Source organism: Natator depressus, chromosome 7 (genome assembly GCF_965152275.1).
Source record: "Natator depressus isolate rNatDep1 chromosome 7, rNatDep2.hap1, whole genome shotgun sequence".
Taxonomy (NCBI): Eukaryota; Metazoa; Chordata; order Testudines; family Cheloniidae; genus Natator; species Natator depressus.
Window position 1 is genome coordinate 106,466,511 of NC_134240.1, and position 27,595 is coordinate 106,494,105.

A 27,595-nucleotide genomic window follows, 5' to 3' on the forward strand; every position below is an offset into this window, starting at 1 on the left:
TGGCTGAACTTTGTGACTTTGTCCTTACCCATAACTATTTTACATTTGGGGACAATGTATACCTTCAGATCAGCGGCACTGCTATGGGTACCCGCATGGCCCCACAGTATGCCAACATTTTTATGGCTGATTTAGAACAACGCTTCCTCAGCTCTCGTCCCCTAACGCCCCTACTTTACTTGCGCTATATTGATGACATCTTCATCATCTGGACCCATGGAAAAGAAGCCCTTGAGGAATTCCACCATGATTTCAACAATTTCCATCCCACCATCAACCTCAGCCTGGTCCAGTCCACACATGAGATCCACTTCCTGGACACTACAGTACTAATAAACGATGGTCACATCAACACCACCCTATACCGGAAACCTACTGACCGCTATTCCTACCTACATGCCTCCAGCTTTCACCCTGACCACACCACACGATCCATCGTCTACAGCCAAGCTCTGCGATACAACCGCATTTGCTCCAACCCCTCAGACAGAGACAAACACCTACAAGATCTCTATCAAGCATTCTTACAACTGCAATACCCACCTGCGGAAGTGAAGAAACAGATTGATAGAGCCAGAAGAGTTCCCAGAAGTCACCTACTACAGGACAGGCCTAACAAAGAAAATAACAGAACGCCTCTAGCCGTCACCTTCAGCCCCCAACTAAAACCCTTCCAACGCATTATTAAGGATCTACAACCTATCCTGAAGGATGACCCAACACTCTCACAAATCTTGGGAGAAAGGCCAGTCCTTGCCTACAGACAGCCCCCCAACCTGAAGCGAATACTCACCAACAACCACATACCACACAACAGAACCACTAACCCAGGAACCTATCCTTGCAACAAAGCCCGTTGCCAACTGTGCCCACATATCTATTCAGGGAACACCATCACAGGGCCTAACAACATCAGCCACACTATCAGAGGCTCATTCACCTGCACATCCACCAATGTGATATATGCCATCATGTGCCAGCAATGCCCCTCTGCCATGTACATTGGTCAAACTGGACAGTCTCTACGTAAAAGAATAAATGGACACAAATCAGATGTTAAGAATTATAACATTCATAAACCAGTCGGAGAACACTTCAATCTCTCTGGTCACGCAATCACAGACATGAGGGTCGCTATCTTAAAGCAAAAAAACTTCAAATCCAGACTCCAGCGAGAAACTGCTGAATTGGAATTCATTTGCAAATTGGATACTATTAATTTGGGCTTGAATAGAGACTGGGAGTGGCTAAGTCATTATGCAAGGTAGCCTATCTCCCCTTGTTTTTTTCCTACAAACCCCCCCCCCCAAGACGTTCTGGTTAAACTTGGATTATTGCTGTGCACATTGTAAGATGAGCTATTGCCAGCAGGAGAGTGAGTTTGTGTGTGTGGTTTTTGGAGGGGGTGTGTGTGTGTGTGGGGGGGGGGTGGTGAGAAAACCTGGATTAGTGCTGGAAATGACCCACCTTGATTATCATGCGCATTATAAAGAGAGGTTTCAAAGAGGGATGGGCTATTACCAGCAGGTGAGTGAGTTTGTATGTGTGTCTGTGTGTGTGTGTGGGGGGGGGGGAAGAGTGAGAAAACCTTGATTTGTGCTGGAAATGGCCTTCCTTGATGATCACTTGATGATCACTTTAGATAAGCTGTTAGCAGCAGGACAGTGGGGTGGGAGGAAGTTTTGTTTCATGGTCTCTGTGTGTATATAATGTCTTCTGCAGTTTCCACGATATGCTATGCATCCGATGAAGTGAGCTGTAGCTCACGAAAGCTCATGCTCAAATAAACTGGTTAGTCTCTAAGGTGCCACAAGTACTCCTTTTCTTTTTTCTTTAAATTTTTGTGTATCGTATATTTATGTAATCTGCATGTACTAAATAAATGGAGCTCCCTGAACATATGGATAACTTTCTGAGAAGACCTTAAAAAAGACCTTAAAAGAATTTAAAAAGAAAGCACTGAAACATCTGGAGGGGAAAATATTTGTTTGGATTCCATGACTGGTGGCAATTTTTGGAAAAAAAATTATCCAAACTTCAGTGCTACTTTCTCTTGCAAGCTAATTTTTTCTCCATTAGAAAAAGGTACAGTGGGAACAGATGTTCATGGAGGTTTTACCTCTCTGAAGTAGTTGTTCTCTGTTGTACAGATGGACCCTGAATGTGAAGCTACAAACTTTTTGCATGTTAGTTTGAGGCTCATGAAATGTATTCTGTGTAATAGCTATGGGCTGGATAGTCTTTTCCGCTTCTGCGAGCAGAAGGGACCTGGAGCATTGATCCCTGTCTTGGGACCCTGCAACAGTTCCACTCCAGTTTCCTCTGCATAAATTTGGGGGCAATCCTGGTAGAGAAATGCTGGTAGAGAAACAAAGCTCATTCCTGGATGAGTCTACAGATATCAAAGTGAATATGCTTTTATGAACTGATGTTACTTGTAGCTGCATTAACTCTTACTGGGGTCCTTTTTGTAGTTGCTACCACAGGAGCCTTGCTGATAGGAAGCCTAGCTATCAGTGAGGAAATGGGCTAACCCAACCCCTCCACACAAGTGTTTCTGTATCTAGCCAACTGTATCTGAAGAGCTACAGGTGAAATTTGGGGCCCTGGTACATTATGTTCACTGCCCCCTCCCCACTTCACTTTATTTATACAGACATTGCAGATCTTTGGTGGGGGAGGAGGGAGGAGGCTGAGCTTGAGGCCCTGGTACAATTGTCCTCACCTTCCTCCTCTCTCATCAGCACTGACAGGGCCTGTAGGCTGCACCTACTGCACACTGTGCTCTCCACAAAGCCTCTCCCCCTGTGGGAAAACCTGGGAAACTCTGAGAGCACAATCACAAACTGCTTCCTGGCCCCTTTATTCCCCACTCCCTAGTAGCCCTCTAGTGGAATTCTCGTAAGAGAGGATAAGCCAGCCCTTAATTTTCTAGTTTCTATGGTCTTAGTTCTAGTGTAAGTCCTTGGCATGAGGCCCAGGATGAATTTGGCCCTGTGGCTTTGATCAGACAAAGGTGATGCTGTACGTTGTACAGCGAGGAAGGAACTGAACTTGCAGTACCTAAGGCTTTCTTCCTTCCTAGCGGGGTCAATGATCATGGTCCAGTTCAGAGGGGAAAAAAATCACCTTCCCTTCCTCTCACTTTTATTCGCAGCTGTTTGTGTGCATGTGTGCTATTTTTCAGGCCTAATTCCATGCTGACATCTTACAAGTGAGCACTAACTGGGTCACAGACCTCTTCTTTATTTCCTCTTCCGTCTATTAGTTCTTTTCTTACATTTCTTCTGGCAGTTCCTCCTCTCCCTCCCCACTTAGACAATGGCTTCTATTGAAATTGAAGATGTTCTTGCATCTGCTGCCAATACTCACATTGCCTCTGAGTCTCTTCTTCTTTATTCTCTGGCTTACAGGGAGCTTCTTTCTTTTGCTGCCCTCTCAAATTCCATTTGATCAACTTTTCCTCCTTGAGTTTTCCTTTCCACCATCCCCCTTCAAATGGCTGTTGTTGGCAGCCATCAGATTATATTAAAAACTTGTTGAAGGCACCCATTCTCTGAGGAAAGATGAGATATTGAGTTGTATTGTAACATCCATTGTTTAATTTTACGATTAGGTCTCAAGTGATATAAGAGTAAACTGTCCTTTTAAAAATGAACAGTCCCATGTTCTGCACTGACGTAAACCTCCTTCAGCTCACTGAATTTAATGGAGTTGTAACAAGGTTAAATTTGTGCAGGATCTGACTGTGTGTGAAACAAAATGCCAGCACTAAGTAATAAATCCTTCCATTTTTTATTACAGTCTTGTTTGTGCTGCAACAAACAAACACACGCACCATGGGAAAGGACCGTGGCCCTGCTCCTGCTCCCACAGAAGTCAATGGAACTTTTGCCGCTGATTTCCCTGGAAGCAGTATTGGGTCCATTTTTTAAAGAGCCATGCACACCTCTGGCCCTGGGGCCATGCACACCTCTGGAGCATTAATCAAACAGAACACCTGCACTGTAAACTGCACACTAATGGCTGTGTGTTTACCATAGTTACATTAGACCAAGAGGTTCCACTGCCAAAGCCTAATGCCCATTTAACAGCAAGGCACTTTTTTTCCCCCTGGGTCTATGGAACACTCTTAGGTAATTATTGAGAGCTAGATGGAACCCAGTTACAGTGCAGGTGTGCAAAGGATGCGTGAAGCCTTTGCATCACTTGCATCTCCTCTACAGTGGTAAGACCCAATGGCTGCCTCTCCAAGTTCCCCTGTAGACTCTAGCCACCCCAAAAGGGGTTGGCTGGATGCATCCACCCTCTCAGGGAGGTAGGAATAGGCATGATCCCCATGCATGCTTGGGAACACTGGAAGATGTCTTTCCTGAGTTCCTACTCTCTCAGCTTCTGCTCTCAGGTCTTCTTATACATTGCTCTGTACGTATGCTACAGCTTTGCATCACAAAATGACTGTGTCAGCACTTCCATGGTACCTGAAGCCTTAGGGCTGTATTAGAATGGTGTAATTCTGGAGTAATACAATGGATTTGTATTTACTCTGTATTTGCACTGATTTAATTAAGAGCAGAATTTTGGCTCCTTCTCTGTGAATTAGTATGAGCACAGGAGGGTAAATTCTTCAGTGAATGGATCATGCCATATTTGTTCTGGGAGACACTGGGCTACTGTAAAGTAATTATGTATCTGGAGTAGGCACTATAAAAATAATAATGTATTGTATGTTTCTTGTACTGTCTCATAAATTCTGAACAGCAGACTTTCTGGGCTGATCTGTGCAGAGCAAAGTTGATCTGACCACTCCCCTGTTCCTGCGTCTGCTCTGTTCAAGGCTATTCCCCTTTTAGAGGTCAGAGCAGGGCTGCTCTTAGACCAGCTCTAAGTAGTCCCAAGAACCCCAGACTGCAGCCAAATCTAATTAGATTCACCCTTACCCACAAAACCATTTGTAAAATATGTGGTCAAAAGTTGGATTAGGAGCTTGATTCTGGTCTTGCTGATATTGGTATAAATCTGAGTCAGTGGAATTATACCAATGTCAAACCAGAACCAGGCCCCTAATTTCTATCTTGTATCTTTGACACAGTATTTTCTACCTCCTAACAAATTACAAACATTCTCACTGTGTTAGAAGCCAAGGGCTTATTGTACTGTTTTGGAAAAAGCAGAGCTCCTGAACCTACCTGAATCTGCGGTCAAGAAAAATGTGAAAAAAATGGCTTAAACACCCTTAGATTTGTTTCTAGTCTGAGACGTGCATCCACCCCTGCAGACATTTTCCAAGTTCATCTGACTCTCAACTGGACTCTTAGCTGCTCTTGGTTTCAGTATTACTCCATAGTTTTCCATAGCAGTTTATTATTCCTCTTATACTAATCTGATGTTTTATGAAGTATGTAATTCTCTAAACTTCACAGACAAAGAGGCATGTTGTAGTTCAGCTGATTGGGTGTTCCGAGATGAACTTCGGATTCTAAGATCTAAAACTGTGTGTTTTTCCTGGATAGAAATTGGATAATGTGTACTAGCTGAATTCTGGGACAGATCCTTTCTTATAGCAAAGGTAACTGACTCTTGGAACTGTTCCTTGCTCCTAAGTGACTGCAGTTATTTTAGGGCTGGTGGTTTGCAATACTCGTTATGGTTTACTAATGAAACCAAATTGGTGACCTTTCTCCTTACCAAAAAATGATAACACGCAAATGTACAAAAACCCACATTCATGTGCAGTTTTATTGGTGCATTACAACATTACATTTCCTTCACATTAAGAGAGCATGAAATTAAAATACACTGATCCACAAAAATGCTTTCCTTACGCTGACTTGTACTGGTAATTATAGCTCCTATGGCCTTTTCTGTAAGTTTCATTTTATTACATTTTTCATAATTTTAATTACACCTTAATCAAAGCTTTTCCATGGTCTGTTTTATTACTTTCAATTTAATTACATCCATTAAAAATACTTTCTTTGCTGCATTGCAAAGTCCTTTTCACCCATTTATCTTGCAATATAAGTATTATGGTGCACAACATTTCATATTCCAGCATTTTCACAGTTGTGTTTCTTCTAAGTGCTTTGTCAGCCTTTCCCATCCCAACTAAGAAGGGGAATATAGCTAACTTGTATCAAAGTCCATTAAAATAGTGGGGATTTTTACAGCACATTTAGGAGGCCCTACTCATTTTTTAAGAATATACCAGATTTATATAAAAATGTGTAAAATGCACTATATCTCAATAATAAAAGTTCAATTTCAGTTTAAGAATTTTTTTAATATTTGCATACATGCCAGAAGCCAGGTTTTTCCACTAAAAGACAAAGCTAATGGAAAAGTCCTACAAAATTTATAGAAATGATAAATTTGCTAGTTTTCTTAATCATCCTATATAAAATTATATCCCTGATTTAGAATTCTGCAGAATGGTGTAAAAACTCTATAGCAAGGAGATAATTCTTTATTACATTTGCTTAGGTTTCTAGAGTAATGACTGGTCTACTATAGCTGGGTTTTGTTGGTAAAGCTAAACTGGGAAAACCCTCCTAGTGAGGATGCAGTTAAACCGGCATAACTATGCTTATATTGGTTTAATTTATGTCATTCTGAGGAACTGGCAGAAGCTATAGTGGCATATAAAAACAGTTATGCTGGTATAATTTTATCTACACTAGGGTCTATAGCACCAGTATAAACCAGGCCTAATTTCTGTGGATCCCCTATTGGTTTCATCCCTATTGCATTTTCTATGACTTTTCCATAAGGTCATTTCCTATTAATGTATATTTCACAATTTTGTATATGTTTTTATTAAATGACTTTGGCAGCATTCTTTTGCGTGCATTTTTTTTATTTAGAAAAAGGATTCATAACTTGTTTTTCTTCTATAAAAATTCAAATGTTGCCAATCAGGGAATAGCTCTTCTCAAAAAATCTACAAAGTGTACCTTTGACAAAAATAAATGACAAGCCTTTACACTGAGACACACAGCTTTTTTGAATCACAAAACGCCTACAAGGCCAATACATATTCCAACAGGAACACATTAGTTATAAGGTAGCTATGGCACCGGTCTCCTCCAATCTAAAGCACCATAATGGATATTGTTGATCAAAGCTGTCATGATCACCTAAAAGAGCTGATCTAGCCAAGAAATGTTCAACTGTCAGGGTGTGATTTTTAGAACATTTTACCTGCTCTTTCCTAATCCATCTATTAAAGGAAATGCTGGAAGCTGACACTGCCATTCAAAGGTACATCATTTTACTGGAGTGTGATATGTTTTTAATATGTCATACTGCATGAATAATGAATGGAAACATGAACCTAAAAAAATAAATTAACTAACATAGGTTGGACATACACATAGTTACCCCCTCTGCACTGCATCCAAAGCCCATTGGAGTACTATGAAATGATTCCCAATCACTTAATGGGCTTTGGATCAGGCAACAAGATGACCCTTACAAATGCTAGGTTTAGCAATATGATGAATTGAAAATGGGGAAATGAGCAAATGGAATATTTTTCTCAGAATTCAGCCAGGCATATTACAGTGCTGGAAACTGGCTGAAGCATTCATACATGTGAAACCAATGCTGATGAACCAAAGTCCTTACATTCCTTAAGATCACAACCAATGCTGGAGTGAGTCATTAGAGACAATTCTACCAGGACAGCTGTGGCACATTGAGATTCACAGAAAACATGGTGTTTCTTCAACTGTGCAGTTCTAGGATTTTTGCTTGTTTGTTTTTAAGATTGCAGCTTGTTGTATGCCATGGGAGTTGCTGCAGTTTCATTCAATTTTGAAAATAATTCCTGCACGAGCTCTCAGAAAAAAATGCTAATATTTTAATATCCAGTTTCTAATCCAGCCTATGAACATATGTTATTGCAAGCTGACAATTTCCACAGCTTTGGCTCACTCTGCTGTCAGCCTCATCCTTCAAAACCCTTGATGTGAGTAGACTTGGCTCTTTTCACACTCTTGCTCTTCATACATTTCAGCAACTGTTTAATTACCAGCCCAGAATAACCCTGCCAAAACTTGATAACTAGCACTTCAACATCATGTGGAAGATTTATTATGTTAGAAGATTACAACAGAAACATAAGGAAGTTGCCCCTTACACATCAAATTATATAAAGAAATAGACCAAGGGCTGATTATGGCGGTTGCTGAAAACCTCCTGAAAGTGATGACCACACTCAACACTCACTGAAGTCATGGACAGTTGAGGACAATCTGCTTCCCAGGAGGTGCTCAGCATCACACAGCATCCACTGTTTTCAGATTGACTGTATCTTCAAATACCTCTCATTCAAAACTATTCAGTTAACTAGCCTGGATTTGGCATGTTCTTTCTATTGACACTTTTCTCCTCCCTGGATTTTTTTTGTTCTGGCAACGGACTGAAAACAGACAGCTGGACAAAACAGTATACACTGAAAACTGAACCTTAAAAGTAAGAGGATGTTATTGTATGAAAAAGAATATCTTGAAAAAAAATCACTGCCCAAATGTACTGTAGGAAACATCATGTTAAGAGACCAGTTTGGAGGAATGTGAGAAGGGCTAAAAGTTCATTGTGCACAGTTATTAGTCATACTGGTCCTTCAGTTATTCCCTCTAGAGGCAGGCTGGTAGCATTATCTGCTGTAGGTCTCTCTTCTTTCTTCGTTGAGGTCTGAACTAGGAAGCTGACGTAAGGTTTATGGCAAGCCATGTTACCCAAATGTGGGTAGTGCTGTCTGTAGCAAATATAAGCGAAAATTAGGCCAATGATTCCTCCGACAAAAGCATCTAGGTAGGAAAAGCAACAAAAAATCAAGCATGTTAGTGTTGAAATAGCAGCCAATATCAATGGGGGTGGATGGGGGGAATTAAAGCCTGCATCCAAGAGGTGGAAAGGTTCCCAATGAGTGTAAGTGACATTGCATTGGGGCCTTAGTAAGAATATCAGAACGGCCATCTTAGCTCAGACCAATGGTCCATTTAGTGCCAAAGGCTTCAGAGGAAATGAACAGAACAGGGCAATTTCAAGTGATCCATCCCAGTCATCCAGTCCCAGCTTCTGGCAGTTGGAGATTTAGGGAAACCCAGAGCAGGGGTTTGTGACCCTGACCATTGATGGACTTACCCTCCATGAACTTATCCAATTCTTTCTGGAACCCAGTTATACTTTTAGCCTTCACAACATCCCCTGGCAACCAGTTCCAAATGTTGACTGTTCACTGTGTGAAGTACTTCATTATGTTTGTGTTAAGCCTTCTGCCAATTAATTTCATTGGGTGACCCTTGGTTTTTCTGTTATGTGAAGTGGTAAACAACAGTTCCATATTCACTTTCTTCATTCCATTCATGATTTTATAGACCACTATCACAGTGATCTCCATTCCCTCTGTCCTAATCGATAGCATCACATTGGAACTCCTGCTGGAAAATGTCAATATAATGGCAACTCTCATTATATTGATGAAGATGAGAGAACAGCACCCTTTTCATTTAGAGAGGATACTAGGACTCCCAGAGTATCCAGAGCTGCAAGCACACTGTTAATTATGTTATGTCCTTTCCACTATGATCAACATAGTTAGTTTCAGTATAATGACCTCCTTTTGACTCAAACTTCTCCTGACAGCATTGGACTTTACAGCTCAGGCAGGAGTATTTTTACTTTCTCTCAGGTTCTTCAAACAAGAGCAGCTGGGAAACCTTGTGTGTTCGTCCTTTCTCTGTCCTTTAAAAAAGAGCTCACCCTTCCTGGAGGCTTTTGAATTATGAAGATTAGTACCTTTTCTTTAGGTTATTGATATGGCATGATTGATAACTCAGGCCTCAATTCTGCCAGTCTTACATATAGTAAGTAGCACCTTACTCATGAGTATTCTGATGGACTTCACTGTTACTACTCACAAGTTGCTATATGTAGCGAGGATACACAATCATGTGTTCCTACTACTCTATACTGTACACTACAGCCACCTGTTACATCTCCTTAATTAGAGCTAGATTGTACAAACCTTTACATCGGTGAGCACAAGTTGACATGTAGAGCCCCACTGAAGTCAAAGAGATTGCTTGTGTGGGTACATTCTTGTGTGGGTAAATGCTCACCAGTATGACCAAGTGTTTCACAATCTAGCCATTCATACACTTTTTGGGGTAGGGACTGCTTTTATTGTATGTTTGTACACCATCCACCACAGAGGGACTCTGATCCTGACCAAGGCCCATGGAAACTACCACAATACAAACTAACCACATGACTGCAGTGCTTTAGATCTCTGGGTTGCTGATCTTGCCCCACGTACTCCACAAAATTAGAGTAAGCATTTTCAGTCTGGTTTTCTCCAAGAAGACGCCTGTGTTTAGTTTGAGATCCTAGTAGAGACAGTCTTGCAAAATACTATTTTTAATTAATTTACCAACAACAGAAAGGGAACATTGTTCCAGACTCCTTGTTTACCCCGGTTCTATATATTTCCATTTATCTAGTTAATAAATTCATTGGAATCTTTTCAGATTAGAGAAAGCCATGTGTTGAGTTAGGGTCTTAAAATAGTCAATGTATTTGGGATTTTATATGAAATATGCTAATCTGTTATAGTTCACTAATGCCAGCACAAAGATAATGAACACTACACTTTCCATCACAACTGAAGGCGGCTCGGAGAAAGCTCATAATATTGATTCTGAGATTCCGTTCTATGGCTTTTTAATGTAAGGTAATGCTATTTCCTCTTTCACCTACAGTTCACTAAGTCCTGTACAGTATATTGATAGTCCTTGCTCATTCCCCACTGGGCAGTTAAGGCTGTATCACAAAGCCACCGTAAATAATTTAACACAATTGGCTGCCTCCACTGAGCACAAAAGACAGGGGCTGAGTTACAATGCTAAATTTTACAGAGTGACTCGTCCCTCCCTGGAGACTGCGGTTTTCTCAGGTAAGAGCTAAGGTCACTTGCAGGATAACATGGCTGCCTGAATAATCTCTGGTTTGTGAGCAGCCAGCCGAGTTTTCAGCATCATCTCCTTAAGCTTCAAAGACAAACATATGCAGCTGTAATGGACATAGTGGTAACCCCTTGGGTGTAATCTATTTCCACAACATATAAAACACACCATAATTATCTGCCTCACAGCACATATTTTAGTCCATAAATAATTCTTGCTCTTGGCAGGATAAAACACACTGCAAACATGCATAGACCAAGCTAGAGAATAATTACTGAATCTTTTCTCACAGACACGCACAGTTTTAATACTACATTCCACAGCATATCTATCTCTATGCACATGAATTTGCCGAAATAATTAGTCTGCAATGTCAAGTGGTTATCTGAATTTTTTAAAATTTAATTTCTATTTTTCTTCATTGATTTAGAATGTTCCACCATCCTTAAAATGTCTTGTCGATAAATTGCTATAAAAATGACTGTCTACACTTGAAATTGTTGCTATTTTACTGTACATTACTTGTACAGCTGATCAATGTTGTTTGACCAAATTTTTTTTCTGTCAGAAAATATGGTTTCATCTAAATCGATTTTGACTAGATATTTTAAATTTTCGAATCAGAAAAAGTACAATGAAAAATTTTGTTTTGAATAGGATAAACCCACTTTTCCATGTTTTGTTTTAAAATTCTTAAATGTGTTGAGGTTGTTTGAGATAAGCATGCAAAGCAAACCATTTTTAAAGTTTCTAATTTTTAAAATTTCTTTAACAAACACTTTGTTTCATTTTTTTTAATTATTATTTTGAGGTCTGTATTGTCAATGATTGGTAATAATTTTGCAGGTTTAGCAAAAACTTATTTTTAAGAAAAAGCAAAAATACTTCAATTTTGCCATTTTAAATTGTTGAAGGTTAAGTTGCTAAAGCGCAGATTTTACTTTTTTTTCCTGAAATAACTTCTTGGGTAACCCCTCTTTGTTAACAAAACATCAGGGCTGCTACTGCACTGACTGTGAATTGAATATCAAGCCACCAGAATGAAGGGCTTTTGCAACACCAAACTTTTTGGTGATTTCTCTGAATGGTTTGTTTTCAAAATGTTTTGTTGTTGTTTTGTTTTTGCCCTCTTTGGGTGTTGCAAAGGGCTCAGAAATGCAAATGTAGTTCCAAAAAAACATCAATTTGTTGCTTCTTTTAAAAGGAGACAACAAACTTGGGTAAGAACACCATCAGGGCTAAAGATTTTTTTCCAACTGTCCAAGATTAACCACTAGTGCCTAAAATATTCGTGGTTTGTGTACATGGATAGCTTTAACTGTGTAAGTGGCAAAAGAGGGGATTTCGCACCCCCCCCCCCATCTTTACCCATCCAGGGCATACAGACAAAGACATGATAAGAACTGGTTTGTTCTTCAACATCTTACAAATATATAACAGCACCAGTTTTAGCTACAAATTAAGTGAGTTTGAGTTCTTAGTGTTGTTAACATCTGGAAAATTTAAGTGCAATTTTGGTAACATTTAATCAAGTAATATTTGTAAATCCCAGTTTTGGAATAAGAAATTTGCAACCTTATAGTGCAAATTACACTATAATCGAGTACCTTTTTCTTTTTCTTTTCCTTTCCCCCCCTATATGCTTGAGATAAAATAAGGTTTTTCTTAGTAACTGTGATTTTATGAACAAATGTCTGATCCCAGGCGGAATTCGTTCATAAAAAAGAGGGATTATATTATGATAATTGGGCTTACAAATTTATTCTAATTGTGAGCTCAATTGTAAAGGATATGTGAAAGTTCATAAAATGTCATAATAACCTATAATAGCAAATGTTAATGGGAACAGGTGCAAAAAAACCTGATAAAAATAACCTCAGAATTAGTCAAAACAGAAAAGTCTACTGATATAATTCAAGGACTATGTCAAAATCATGCTTGGTAAAGACAAAAGGTATGTAACTGGATTATAATGAACTGCAATTGGTATGTCGGATATTAGGTCTTATATTAGGAACAAAATAATGAGGGGATGCGCTATTCCACCCATCACTCCCTTTTTGGGGGGGACCTTAAAGAAAGACTTTGGGGGGGAAATTAGAAAGCACAGACGAAGCTACTGGAGCGAGCTGCACCATCATGGCTGCCATCCCCAGTGTTTCCTGGGACCCTGGGCCTTCTTCGTCCTAATCCTGAGGGATGTGCTGACCAGATCGAGCCAGAGGGAGGGATTCAGACGACACTGGTATCCCTGCTTGAGCTAAATCCTAAACACCTCTAAGAATAAGCAAAATAGGACTTTAACAACAGCAGCAGCAACAGCTCCAGCTCATCTCAGCTAACTTCTTCTCTTTTACCCAAAAGGACAATTATTACTATCTTTAATACCATCTAAAAGATTGTCAAACACAGGTTTTTTTCCCTTCCAAAACTCTCTCTAGCTAAAGGGAAAATGAACAAGGGGTGCTATTAAAATGAAAGCCTTACTTAATACTCTACATTTCAAATGCTTTAACTGTTTTGCCCACTTTTCTTTATCTTTAATAAAAGGTTAAAATGATTTTGAATGGTGTGTTTGCCATGGTACTAAGCAGGCTCAGGTTTCTATACAGCAAAAACTGTTCAAGGCTGTTTAATGTTAGACAGTGACTGGCTTATGTTAAGACCTTTGACCCATTTATTCCATGTAAATTAATGTGACAGTGGCAAGATCTTCTGACTCTGAGATCTGATTGCAGAATGAGGAAAGCACTGCATGTTCCTGCAATAAAGACCATGTCATGATAAAATACGTTCTGAATATTTTAATTTGCAGTTGCGACTTAGTGAACATACACTGGTACAATGTTACATTGTACATATTTAATCCACCCAGCTAACATCTGAGAATTAGTGCATTCTGAAGTAAAATCCCAGAATCAAAAATATCTGCCAGAAGCTATGGAAAATCAATTTTATTTTTTTATTGGACATGATGTGACTATGATATAGTTTCCTTACTAAATTAGGTGATTAATTTGGAAACAGAGGTTCTCATTCCTCCAAAGCCATTATGACTGTAGCCTTTTACCCAAACATCTGTTCTACTAAAAAGTTATAAGACATGAAGCTTTGAGCGTGGGAAAAAGTTGTCACCATCCGTATTCTATACTATATATCTTACGATGCCACAATCCACCTAGTAACATTTCAGAAAGAGTCCTGTAGTTTTCTGTTCTGCAGTAATGGGCCAAAATATGTTTATATGCATTCAATCATATATAAAAACACACAGATATACTGGGCCCCGTCATATTCACACACACTGTTGGAACTAAAATGATGCCTAGAACTAGCAGCGAGCCAAACAAGCTATAACCACTCCATCCCTGGAGCTCTCACTGCAGAAATACAAGGATAAGAAAAAGGAAAGGTATCACCATGACTCACCTTGCCAATGATGCTTGTAATCACACATGCGTGACAGGGCAATCATCATGGCACAATACAGAGGCAGAATTGCTGCACAAAGCCGCCAGCTTTTCCCTCGGCCATTTTCGGTGAAGCAGTGCAACTTTCCAGCTAAGTAGAAGGTCGTAAAGCCAAGGCCTGAAAATGCAACTGCCGAAGAAAAACACAAAATTACAGAATCATGTAATTAACAACTGGAGTAAGAGTATGATCCTGTGAGGTTTAACAGAGAAGTGAGAGGCCTATGATATACAGGAGTCAGACTAGATGATAGGGTGGTCCCTTCTGGCCTTAAACTCTATGACTTTATGACAGGTATCTTTCTACTGCAACACGGTCCTGGTCCTAAGGTCCTTTTAGGTTTTCGGCCATTAGAACCAGAAGGATACACAAAGCACAGGCCATGCATCCTGAACCCAGATAAACTGTAATGACCATATGGGGGAGCCACGGGTGCAGAGTATCTGGTGGGAGGCACACGGCACTCTTTAGTCTCAGGCCCATATCCACTGTGTAAACCGGAGTAATCTATTGTTTTCTGTCAAGGTCCAAATTTCTCGGTCAAGGAATAATCAAGGTCCAGACTCCAGAGAAAATAATACAAAAGTAATAACAATAACAATAATGATAATAAAATAATAATAAATAATAATAATAAGTAAATACAAAGATTTTGCGGTCTGTTCAAAAGCATCTGGCAGTCCGGACAGAGGCAAAGTGTGTGTGTGGGGGTGTGGGGGGCAGAATGTGGGAGTCACGTGCCCCGCCAGGTTTTCTGCATGGGCAGTACCGAGCATGCTCACAAGAACTGAGCATGCTCAGTAACACCACTGAAACCGGCTGTCCTCACTCTGTCCCCCCACTATTGGTAGGCACAGGTCATCTCTGAGTTCGGATTTGGCTAATTGTCTGCCCATTGACACCCCCTGTAAACTTTGCACACACAATAATTGAGAAGTTTGCACAGTAATAACCCCAGCCTTCATCTTAACAGTACTGATATATCTTGGCTATTTTAGTTATAAAAAATTAACCTTCCTAACAGCTGACTTTTAAATGTTTTTTGTTAAAAGGCAATAGTGACATTACAAATCTTAGGCTCAAGCCTACAAGTTCTGAGTTGTGGCTACTCGGTCCCATGCAAGATTGGGCCTATTATTAATACATGCTTTCCATATCTGTGATATACATTTATACACTAATACAAGGTAATGAGGTTGAGTAAATACTTCAGAATAAATCCACCTGCCTTTCAAAGATGTGCAGCTCACACATAACCCACCAAATCCCAGAATACTGTGATCTCTCTCTTTTTTTTTAATCTTTTCAGTAAAGTTTTCTTTAACAGTGAACTCTTTTCCTCCGGAAAAGCCAGATCTCCTATCCAGTATTACATATTTATCTTTTGCTTTATGGCATCCGTTCCAATAAGCACTTAAGCGTATGCTTAACTTTAGGCACAAGGTTAAGAGTTCTGATGAACTGGAGCCTTTGCTGGAAAGTCCATGATTGATGGTGTAAAAGGATTCACTCATATAAAGATATTTTGATATGTTTAAAAGATATTATTGGGTTCCATTTACTTGCTTCTATATCACATTCTTAGCTAGCAGTTATGACAGAATCCAAATGCCAAGTTTCTATATACCGAATGTTTTTATACAGATTGCTGTTCACATTCCAGATAGCTGGTGATGGATCTGGGCAGTGATTTAACCAAAAAAAAAGTTTTTTTTATTTTTTAATAAAAATATGTATCTTATACATTTTAAACATTTGTTGTAGTAAATGTAGTGCTGATGAAAGGCGTGGAACAGACAGCACTGGAAAACAAAGTCTTTTGTTGCTCCACAAAAAGGGTACAAACACAGAGTAACACAGAGAGGCTCACCTATGAGCCTTAACTACAGTCTGGAAGGACCAGCTGTAGGAAGGATAGCAGAGATTGCTCTCTAGACAGCTGATCCAAAGCCCATTGACATCAATGGGAGTCTTTCCACTGACTTCAGTGAGTGTCAGATCAGATCCTTATATTCATTTTCTAATCCTGTAAATTGCTGAGTACCTTCTCTAAGAAGATGAAGGAAGTTGCAACTAATTCATTGATAATTCCACATAACTTAAATATATTGGTTTCACTCTGATTTGAGGTTATGGTTCGAATTCTATTTATGCATGTGTCTAGTGAAAAACAGTCTAATTAATACACTGCCATTATGTAAGTAAATGGAGTCCTGAATATTCATGGGGTACCTAATAAAAATAATTGTAAAGAACTACCTGTGTACCTCCCTGTGACATCTGTTATGCGTTTGTCACTGTAAGAACTAGGCATTACTCGTTTTTTGACACATGAATTAGTCACCGTCATATGATAAAAGCCACCGATCCCACTCTCGGAGAATTCAATGGCAAAACTCTCATTGATCTTGGATCAAGCCCAGATTTGTTTACTAAACTTATGCTTAGGGCTTTCAAATATCCTTCACATACTTTCCATCGCTAAATGAAATACGAAATAAAGTAATTACCTTTGTGTTCTGCAGATGAATCTATGGAATGGTCAATTTTAGTTGATACCACAGTGGAGCATTTTCATACATTTCAACCATGCAGACAACTGAATGTAGTTACTGAAGACTTGTTTTTCACCTTTAAACTCACAAATGAATTGTCTCTTTTGAACAGACGTAGCAGATAGAGATGGGATGCATACTAAGCATCCAACAGGGGCACCAAACACTTAGTTTTGGATAGCCCCCTTCAGCCTTTGGTGATTTCACTACATTCTTCCTGGCTGAAGAAGGTGGGAAGTGGACTCTGAAACAGGTAAGTGTCTAATGCACTCCATCACAATGAAAGGTCTCCTACAGATAGTAAACCTACTTTTTAATTATTATTTCAAAAAAGCTTTTAGGATGTGGGTATAGACTGTGCCCAAATCAGTGGATAGTAAAACAGACAGCACTGGAAAACAAAGTCTTTTGTTGCTCCACAAAAAGAGTACAAAAATGGTATTTTTGTACTGCAACATCCTTCTATCTCTACAGCAGTGGTTCTCAAACTGTGGGTCAGGACCCCAAAGTGGGTCATGACCCCCTTTGAATGGGGTCGCCAGGGCTGGCTTACACTTGCTGGGGTCTGGGGCTGAAGCCCGAGCCCCACTACCCAGGGCTGAAGCCAAAGCCCAGGGGCTTCAGCCCTGGGCGGCAGGACTCAGGTTGCAGGCCCCCTGCCTGGGCCTGAAGCCCTTGAGCTTCAGCTTTGGCCTCCCTTCCCGGAGCGGTGGGGTTTGGGCTTTGGTCCCCCACCCAAGGCAGCGGGGCTTGGGCGAGCTCAGGCTTCAGTTCCCCCCTCCTGGGGTCGTGAAGTAATTTTTGTTGTCAGAAGGGGGTTGCGGTGCAATGCAGTTTGAGAATCCCTGCTCTAGAGGACATGTTGTGGTGGTTTCCTCCCATGTTCAAAGCTAGTCTTAACTTGATGCATGCTTTTTATCTTCTTTACTTGATGAGCTAAGTGAGATGTGTAATAATAGGATGGACTAGCAGGGTATAAAACAGAATCTGACCCAGATGTTCACCACCACTCAAATGTAATCAGATTCCCTTTTTGAAATAATACTAAAAAATTAGGTTTACTTTTTTTCCCCATGTCTCTCCTTTCCCCCCTCACCCTACAATTTCTGTGTGCCTTTCCACCTCCTTGTTCTTTCCATGACTGCAAAAGGGAAAGCTGAAATACATTGACAATGGTATTTCCTTCAATCCATCTGGAAGCACATAATGTAATAAATTTCACTAGCGAGCCTCCACTTGTGAGATTTGCAGCCCCTAGCAGTTCAGAGGGTTTGGATAAGCATCTGAATTTTGTACTGATTTTCCAAACCTAGCCTCTGAACAGTTGAGAAGTACCCTTGTGCAGTAGCAATCGCTCTTTGTAATGTAGGTCTTCAGGTCACCCCTACTCGTATTCAGAATTGCTGTGGTTTGAAAGACAATTCCAATGCAGAAAAAAGCAGCAAACACAATTTACATTTTAGTCTGGGGAGCAACGTATTTTCCCACAGTGAAAACTCCAGCGAGGTGTTGTTTAGCATCTCTTAGGATCACGACCAACATTGAAGGGAAAAAAACAGCAATTAAAATATGTTAATATGTTAATGTCAGCCCCTATATTTTATTAATGCTTTGAGAATATAAAATTCACCTGGTATTCAGAAAAACAGATTTCTGGGTGCCTGTCTCAATATTTGTACATTATGAGGGGATGCAGGAACAGTCTTACTTTCCATACATCATGCAATTTAAAAAATGGGAGTTTCTTCCTTAATTTCTTTAATCTAAACCTTTTTATTTTCAGGCATGTAATTTTCACATTCCTAGTGCAAGAAATATTGGGTTCTATTAAGATGCTCCAGGGCCATAGATTTTTGCAAAGGCAGTGAGACAAATATTAATCATAGACAGCGGTACCCACCAAAAAAAAAAAAAAAAAAAAAGCACCGCGTTGCATTTCAATGAACTTAATTAGCCCCTAAAGACAAAGGACCTAACTAAAGCTTTTTTTAGATAAGATCATTATTAGTTTCAAAAAGAGGATGGTAAGTACAGAACTTCCTTGATATTTATCATTTGCATAGGCTGTATCATCTCAGGGGGATTCTCAGGGAACTTAGTATCAGGGGGTAGCCGTGTTAGTCTGTATCCACAGAAACAACCAGGAGTCCAGTGGCATCTTAAAGACTAACAGATTTATTTGGGCATAAGATTTTGTGGGTAAAAAAACCACTTCTTCAGATGCATGGAGTGAAAATTACAGATGCAGGCATTATATAATGACACATGAAGGGAAGGGAGTTACCTCAGAAGTGGAGAACCAGTGTTGACAGGGCCAATTTGATCAGGGTGGATGTAGTCCACTCCCATTAATACATGAGGAGATGTCAATTCCAGGAAAGGCAAAGCTGCTTTTGTAATAAACCAGCTACCCCCAGTCCCTATTCAAGCCCAAACTAATGGTGTTAAATTTGCAAATGAATTTCAGTTCTGCTGTTTCTCTTTGAAGTCTGTTTCTGAAGTTTTTTTGTTCAAGTATGGCTACTTTAAAATCTGTTATTGAATGTCCAGGAAGATTGAAGTGTTCTCTTACTGGTTTTTATATGTTACCATTCCTGATGTCCGATTTGTGTCCATTTATTCTTTCCCTACGTAAAAGGATAAATGGACACAAATTGGACATCAGGAATGGTAACATACAAAAGCCAGTAGGAGAACACTTCAATCTTCCTGGACATTCAATAACAGATTTAAAAGTAGCCATACTTGAACAAAAAAACTTCAGAAACAGACTTCAAAGAGAAACAGCAGAATAAAATTCATTTGCAAATTTAACACCATTAATTTGGGCTTGAATAGAGACTGGGAGTGGCTGGGTCATTACAAAAACAGCTTTGCCTCTCCTGGAATTGACACCTCCTCATCTATTATTGGGAGTGGACTACATCCACCCTGATCGAATTGGCCCTGTCAACACTGGTTCTCCACTTGTGAGGTAACTCCCTTTCCTTCATGTGTCATTATATAGGGTTACCATATTTGAACATTCAAAAAAGAGGACACTCCATGGGGGGGGGTATTTGCTCGTGCCCCCCAGCCCCACCCCACCCCAACTCCACCCCTTCCCCGCCCCCATTCCAACCCCTTCCCCAAAGTCCCTTCCACAACTCTGCCCCCTCCCTGCCCCATTGGACCCCTTCCCCAAATCCCCGCCCCGGCCCCACCTCCTCCCCTGAGCGCGCCGTATTCTCCCTCCTCCCCGCTCTCTCCCAGCCACGCGAAACAGCTGTTTCATGGCACAAGTACTGGAAGCACGGGGGGAAAAGCGGGCACTCTCTCAAGTGATTAACATTCACTTTCTTTCTCGAATGATCAACATTCACCCTCTTCCTTGAATGATCAACTCTTCTTTGGGGAAAAATAATAATGGCAAAATCCCGGATGTTTTTAGATATTTAAAAATTCCTCCCGGATGGCAATTTAAGAACCAAAAAGCCAGACATGTCTGGGAAAATACGGACTATGGTAACCCTACATTATATAATGCCTGCATCTGTAATTTTCACTCCATGCATCTGAAGAAGTGTTTTTTTACCCACAAAAGCTTATGCCCAAATAAATCTGGTAGTCTTTAAGGTGCCACCGGACTCCTTGTTTTTTTTCAGAGAACTTAGTGACAGAGGGGTATCAAAATTTGGAGACTCTTTGGGCAGATACACATTACAGCCTAAGTCAAATTACTTATGTCTCTCGGGTGGGGGGGAACCTCCTCCCCACCACCCAAGAGATGCAAGTTCTGCGCTGTCCATACTAGCGTTATGTCAGCGGGAGACACTCTCTAGCTGACATAGGGCTTGTCTACATTACCTGCTGGATCGATGGGCAGCGATTGATCCAGCGGGGGTCAATTTATCGTATCTAGTCTAGACACGATAAATCGACCGCCGAGCGTTCTCCTGTCAACTCCGGTACTCCACCGGGGCAAGAGGCAAGCGGAGTTGACGGGAGAGTGTCAGCCGTCGACTTACCGCAGTGAAGACACCGCAGTAAGTAGATCTAAGTACGTCAACTTCAGCTACGTTATTCACTTAGCTGAAGTTGCGTAACTTAGATCGATTCTCCCCATCCCCCATTGTAGACCAGGCCACAGCTTCCACCTCTCGCAGAGGTGAAGCAATTATGCCAACAGGAGAGCGCTCTCCCGTTGGCATAGCGTGTCTGCACCAGATGTGCTGCAGCTGCGCCGATGTAACACTGTAGTGTAGACTTGCCTCTAGTTTCAAATACATTTACAAAGTAAAACAAAGGGAAACAACTCATCAACTGGGGTTCAAAACCTTCTTAAGATGGAATTCCTTCAAAGTTTCTCTTCTGTGAAGAGAAAATGTTATAAGTTTGAAACACTGACAGTGATTCTACTTGGACTGAAATGATGTATTACTGGATTAAATGGGCAGTGTGATGCAATTAGCGTCAGAGACCTTTAATGCTGATTTGAACAGCTGAGTCATGGCAGGCCATGTATATTATAAACATTCAGTCTGTTGCAAAGCATATTACAGCTACATCAAGTACTGATTTTTAAGTTTGCTGGCAGTTCCAATTTTTTTGAAAATTGATAAAAAACGTTTTTCAGAATTTTCAGCACCCTCCAACCCCCTATTTCCTCACTCACCTAGGATGTAGGAAACCCAGATTCAAATCTCCACACTTTATATGAAACTGGGCCAGAGAGTGAGAACGATTCTGTAGCTTGGTGGTCAGCGCACTCACCTGGGTTTCAGTCCCTGCTCCAGTGAATATTTAATTATTTATACAAAGTAGAATAGCTTCAATAGGAGAGATTAAGACCCATCCTAGAACAGCCACTACCATAGAGGAGAGATCTGAACCCACTTCTCCCATATCCCAGGTGAGTGCACTAGCCTATCTGATATAAACAGAGGGGGCCCTCCTTTTCCTCAATGTTGTGAACAGCACCTAAGTCCCCTTGTGAATCTAGCCCGGAAAATCTAAATGTTTCATTTTGAAAATGTTGAAATGAACGATAGAAGCAGTAGATGTGGTATAGTTTGACTTTTAGTAAGGAAATACTAAATAGTTTAGGAAAATACAGCCTAGATGGATCAGTTCTGCATCTGGTTCTGTTCAATATCTTCATCAATGATTTAGATAATGGCATAGAGAGTACACTTATAACATTTGCAGACAATACCAAGCTGGGAGGGGTTACAAGTGCCTTGGAGGATAGGATTAAAATTCAAAATGATCTGGACAAACTGCAGAAATGGTCTGAAGTAAACAGTATGAAATTCAATAAGGACAAATACAAAATACTCCACTTAGGAAGGAACAATCAGTTGCACACATACAAAATAGGAAATGACTGTCTTGGACAGGGGTGGGCAAACTATGCCCCAGGGGCCACATGTGGCCCTTCAGACGTTTTAATCCGGCCCTCAAGCTCCTGCCAGGGAGCAGAGTCTGGGGCTTGCTCCAATCTGGAGCTCCAGCGGGGGAGCAGGTTTGGGGGCTTGTCCCGCTCCACATATGCCGTGGCTCCGGGTGGCTCCTGAAAGTAGCGGCATGTCCCCCCTCCAGCTCCTATGTGGAGGGTCAAACAGGGAGCTCTGCTCGCTGCCCCCACCCCAAGCACCGCCCCCGCAACTCCCATTGGCCAGGGCTCCCATTGGCTGCGCCTCTGTGTATGAGCTGGAGGGGGAACATGCCGCTGCTTCCGGGAGCTACTTGAGGTAAGCACCAGCCGGAGCCTGCATCCCTGATCCCTTCCTGCACCCCAACCTCCTGCCCGAGCTGTGATCCCCCTACCACCCGCCAAACCCTTCGGTCCCAGCCCGGAGCACCCTCTTGCACCCCCAACCCCTCATCCCCAGCCCCACCCCAGAGCCCGCACCCCAGCCAGAGTCCTCACCCCTCCCGCATTCCAACCCCCAATTTTGTTAGCATTCATGGCCCGCCATACAAGTTCCATACCCAGATGTGCCCCTCGGGCCAAAAAGTTTGGCCACCCCAGTCTAGGAAGCAGTACTGTGGAAAGGGATCTGAGGGTTATAGTGGATCACAAGCTAAATATGAGTCAACAGTGTAACGCTGTTGCAGAAAAACCCGAACATCATTCTGGGATGTATTAGCAGGATTTTGTCTGCAAGACCTGAGAAGTAATTTTTCCTCTCTACTCTGTTCTGATTAGGCCTCAGCTGGAGTATTGTGTCCAGTTTTGGGTGCCACATTTCAGGAAAGATGTGGATAAATGGGAGAAAGTGAGGACAAAGCAACAAAAATGATTAAAGGTCTAGAAAACATGACCTATGAGAGAAGATTGAAAAAGTTGGGTTTGTTTAGTCTGGAGAAGAGAAGACTCAGAGAAAACATGATAACAGTTTTCAAGTACATAAAAGGTTGTTACAAGGAGGAGGGAGAAAAATTGTTCTCCTTAGCCTCTGAGGATAGAACAAGAAGCAATGGGCTTAAATTGCAGCAAGGGCGATTTAGGCTGGGCATTAGGAAAAATTTCCTAACTGTCTGGGTGGTTAAGCACTGGAATAAATTGCCTAGGGAGGTTGTGGAATCTCCATCATTGGAGATTTTTAAGAGCAGGTTAGACAAACACCTGTCAGGGATGGTCTATATAATACTTAGTCCTGCCATGAGTGAAGGAGACTGGACTAGATGACCTCTCGAGGTCTCCTCCAGTCATGATTCTATGGTTCTGACATTTCTGAAATTGTTTTCCTTTTTTTTCCAGTAAAAAAAATCACTGAAATTGACATGAATTTGTGAAATGTTTCAATTGTCTCAAATCTACATTTTTCAGGAAAAAAAAAATTCTGGATGAAAAATTCTGCCCAGCTCTAAGGAATAATTTAAGCACATTATCATCATGCAGGTGCCCCTTAGACAAAGGATCCATGTACATTTTTATACTTTATACAATATCTGAACCCATTGTGAAGTCTTTAGGGAGATCATTAAAAACCTTCCTATATGTAAAATCTTTTGCATTGTGAATTTCCACTTTGTGGGCTTGGATTCTTCTGTAGAATTCCCTTCATGGTGATACATAAATAAATGAAAAGCAGATAGAGCTGTAGTTAAATGTACTCCATATAAACAATATATGGGTGACTGAGAGTGTTATAAATTACATGCATTTAATTCTGAAGGCAAGAAGGTAATTAAAAGCATAGGCTAAGAGGCCAAGTCACAGCAAACTGTATCTGATTCAAAAGAATGTAGGCAAACCATCCCTACTTTTATTAAGGAACCTCCACATCTGCCTTGTACTCTGTTCTATTCAATCTAATCCACAATGCAATGTCCAGAACTGTATTGATGTGTTATATTGATCTGAAGATTGGTGGCAGAATCTAACAACATAAAAAATCATCCCTTTAAAAGTATGGTGGAATATAGTGGTAGATTTATCTTGATGAACCCTGGATCAAGTCCAATCAAAGAGCCTGGTACAAAAAAATCAAAATGCTCATGGCATTACTGGTCCCTTTCCCATGCTCTGTATTTGTTCAGAGCATGAAAAATTTCCATTGAGGTCAGTGGAAGTTCCTATCATAAAAGAATGCTCAATACACAGTTGGAGCTGTATTTGCAGTGTAGGTGGAGAGACACATTTTGCCTTAGGCTGTTAGCTTGTAACTCTGAACTCAAGGGCAGAAATAAAGACTGACTCACAAACTCTCCTGGGGGGACTTATGCCCCACATAAGATGAAAAAGTAAAGTCATGATGCTTTAGCTTGTGGCCGTGAAACCAATATTCTCCAGCCAAGCTTTACATTACAGTGTTGTGAGATTGACTTTCTAAAACCTGGAATGTGTACATCCAGAACCCAGCTGCGTGTCCCCATGGCCTCAGTGTGTACTGTCAGCAGCAGAGAGAACACGGACTCAGCAGCTAACAGCTCTCAGATGGAGGAGCATCAAATAGAGAAGTAAGAGTAGACTCTGACATCACTGGATTGCTGTGCACTCTGTGTAGGCTGCTACTTTGCTTGCTGGCTATATTTTGAAGACATGGTTAGTCAACAACATTAATACAGGCAATTCACTCTGTAAAAAGGATCAAATACTGCTTTTAGGATAATATTCTCAGTGCCCAGCTATTCATACAGGCTTCTCTGGATGGTGAACTAAATTCCTTAGCATTCTTTTCTATACATACTTTGCTTGTTTTATTTTTGCTACTACAGCCTTATGGGTTATGCAGACCTGCAAGTCAGAAGTGTTGTAAGGATGTGTTTGCAGGAGATTATAATTTAGAGCGACACCCTCATAAGGGACGGTATTATGAACATAGGAATGTGGAGATGTGCCCTGGAGGCAGGGGTTGGGACCACTGTCTGGCTGTTGCAGCAGCTCACTACAGCTCTCCAGTTTGTTGTATTAAGTTTTATTCCTTTCTCATTCATTTGTTTGTTATTTAATGAACCCCAAGATCGTTACAGGAGTCTAACTGATTTTGCTTTGAGTATGGTTGCAAACCTATTCGTTTACTTACTGTACAATGTGTTCCATCAAACAATCCATACCTCAGTGATGTTACAAAGGAATCTTGAACACTCATCTCTCTGCTCATCATAGGAATTCCCTATTCTTATGCACAGAACAAGTCTCTTTTGAGTACCAGTACACACTGGACCAACATGTCACTGGCTTAGATTGGGCCAGTGTACATTGAGCTTACACAGCCCCCTGTGACTTACATTGTTCAGAACACTGCCTATCTCATTAGCCAAACAGGGCCCTTTATACAATTCCCAGTAAAGCTTCCTCTTTGTCTTTTGTTTTTACTTTAGTATGTTTCTGTCTGATTGGGTATGTCAGTACAGTTGCTGTGTGAAATGATCCGCAAATTATATGATGCTTTATGTACATTTTATCACTCCTTTTCTCACAATCACATCCCCATCCTGCTCTCAAGACACTGATACTGAGATGAACACTTTGATTCTGTGCTCCTTACCAGCAAATGAGCAAATCTTAGGAATATCAATTTGAGGGAACAGGAATTTACTCAGAACTAACTCATCCACAAATGTTCTGAATCTGTAAAAGAGTCTCCTTTGATCAAAACACAACCTCTTATATTCATAGACTTTATGAGTCAGCTAGCTCAATGAAGCTGGCTCATTTTTTGCTTGCATTCCTGATTTTCTACCAGCTTGCTGTTCTGATGCTAATAATATTATAGTAATGTGATCAGTACTAGAGATGGAATGAAAGAGAATTTTTTATCTAACTCCTTCCTCCTGAACATCTAAGGTGCAGATGAAGTAGGACTCAGTCAGAAGCAAACCACACCTGACTTGGTCTTGGTTTGACCAAAAAGAAGCCTAAATCAGGGCCACTCTGGGCCCTTTCCGCTTATTATCTAAGACCCCGATTCAGCAAAGTACTTAGTATAGGACCAAAGAAAGAACAGACACATACCAGGTGCTTCAGCAAGGAACTAGAGAACGATCCCTTAAACCTTCATACAACATATCAATACATGTTGTCTTACTTCAGAGTAATGAGGTACATGCACAACCTCAACAGGACTACTCACATGCATCTTTACATGTATTCTTAATTGCCTTGCTAATTAGGGCCTAATTCTGCAACAAGGGCCCAGCTGGTACCCTCTAGGGCCCTCTTAGGTACCTGGTAAAAAAAGAAAAACCTCTCCTTTTATTTTAAGAGCAAGCTGAATGTACTATTGGTGTACAGTGAACATCCTGAACATATCCTCTGACATGATACTGAGACACTGGAAGAATATCTAAAACAAAATCTCCAGTCCTTTGGCTATTTTAAAAAAATTCAGAATGTTCACCTTGACTCTCTTTACCTAGCAAATTACAGTATGTATTTTACTTGCCATTTAAATGATCAGATATGCTATTCATATCTTACATCATTATGTTTTACAGACCTGATGTATTTCTGAACGTTTAACTTGTGACTCAGTAGAGGAGCAGAATAGATGTGAATGAGCACCAGGCTGTCATTCACATAGGGCCTTTGCTGAGGTCATAAACCACTCAAATGCAGCTAAGTTGATTTGCACAGCACCACAACCCAGGGTTGAAACCCAGCGAGTTTCAGCTTGACGATGTTGATGTCCTGGAGCTCGCATATTTCCTTTCCATTAGCGTACATGGGAGTATTTGCGAATTGCTGTAATCGGCTCTCTGGGTAGCAGAGTAAAGCAAGGTGAAAACAAGAGACAACGTGGGAGCGAGAGTCCTTGAGTGCCAAAATCTTTATGGTGATTTGATTGATCCCACTCGTGCAACGATGTGTCAGTCCAGATTGAGACATTTGGGCCTGCAGAACATAGTGTTATTTATGATAGCGTGCTTAAACAATCAATAATTTATTTAGGAATATCTTATTTTAATAGTGTGGAGGAACATGAAGAAAACTAGGACTGGAATTTTGTCTGTTTGAGATGTCACCAGATGCCTTCGCTGGAGGTGGTAGATTGTTAATATTTATGTGATGATCTGGCTGTGAAACAGAGAGGTGTCTCCAAAGATGCTTGGAAAAAGATGTCTCTCTTCCTTTTTAACTTTGAGAATTTTTAGATCATTGATGACAGC

The 27,595-nt window shown here is 40.7% G+C and overlaps 1 protein-coding gene across 2 annotated transcripts in view; it reads right to left on the bottom strand.

The window, feature by feature from the left end:
• Positions 1-8,496: 8,496 nt before the first annotated feature.
• PLPP4 (phospholipid phosphatase 4) overlaps positions 8,497-27,595 on the bottom strand; it is a 90,553-nt gene continuing 71,454 nt past the window's right edge. For both annotated transcript variants that reach the window (XM_074959239.1, XM_074959238.1), the window contains exons 6-7: positions 14,400-14,570; positions 8,497-8,813 (exon numbers count right to left, since the gene is read on the bottom strand). In XM_074959239.1, the coding sequence (XP_074815340.1) occupies positions 8,614-8,813; positions 14,400-14,570 (371 nt within the window). In that variant the 3' untranslated portion in view covers positions 8,497-8,613. The remainder of the gene's footprint in view (positions 8,814-14,399; positions 14,571-27,595) is intronic.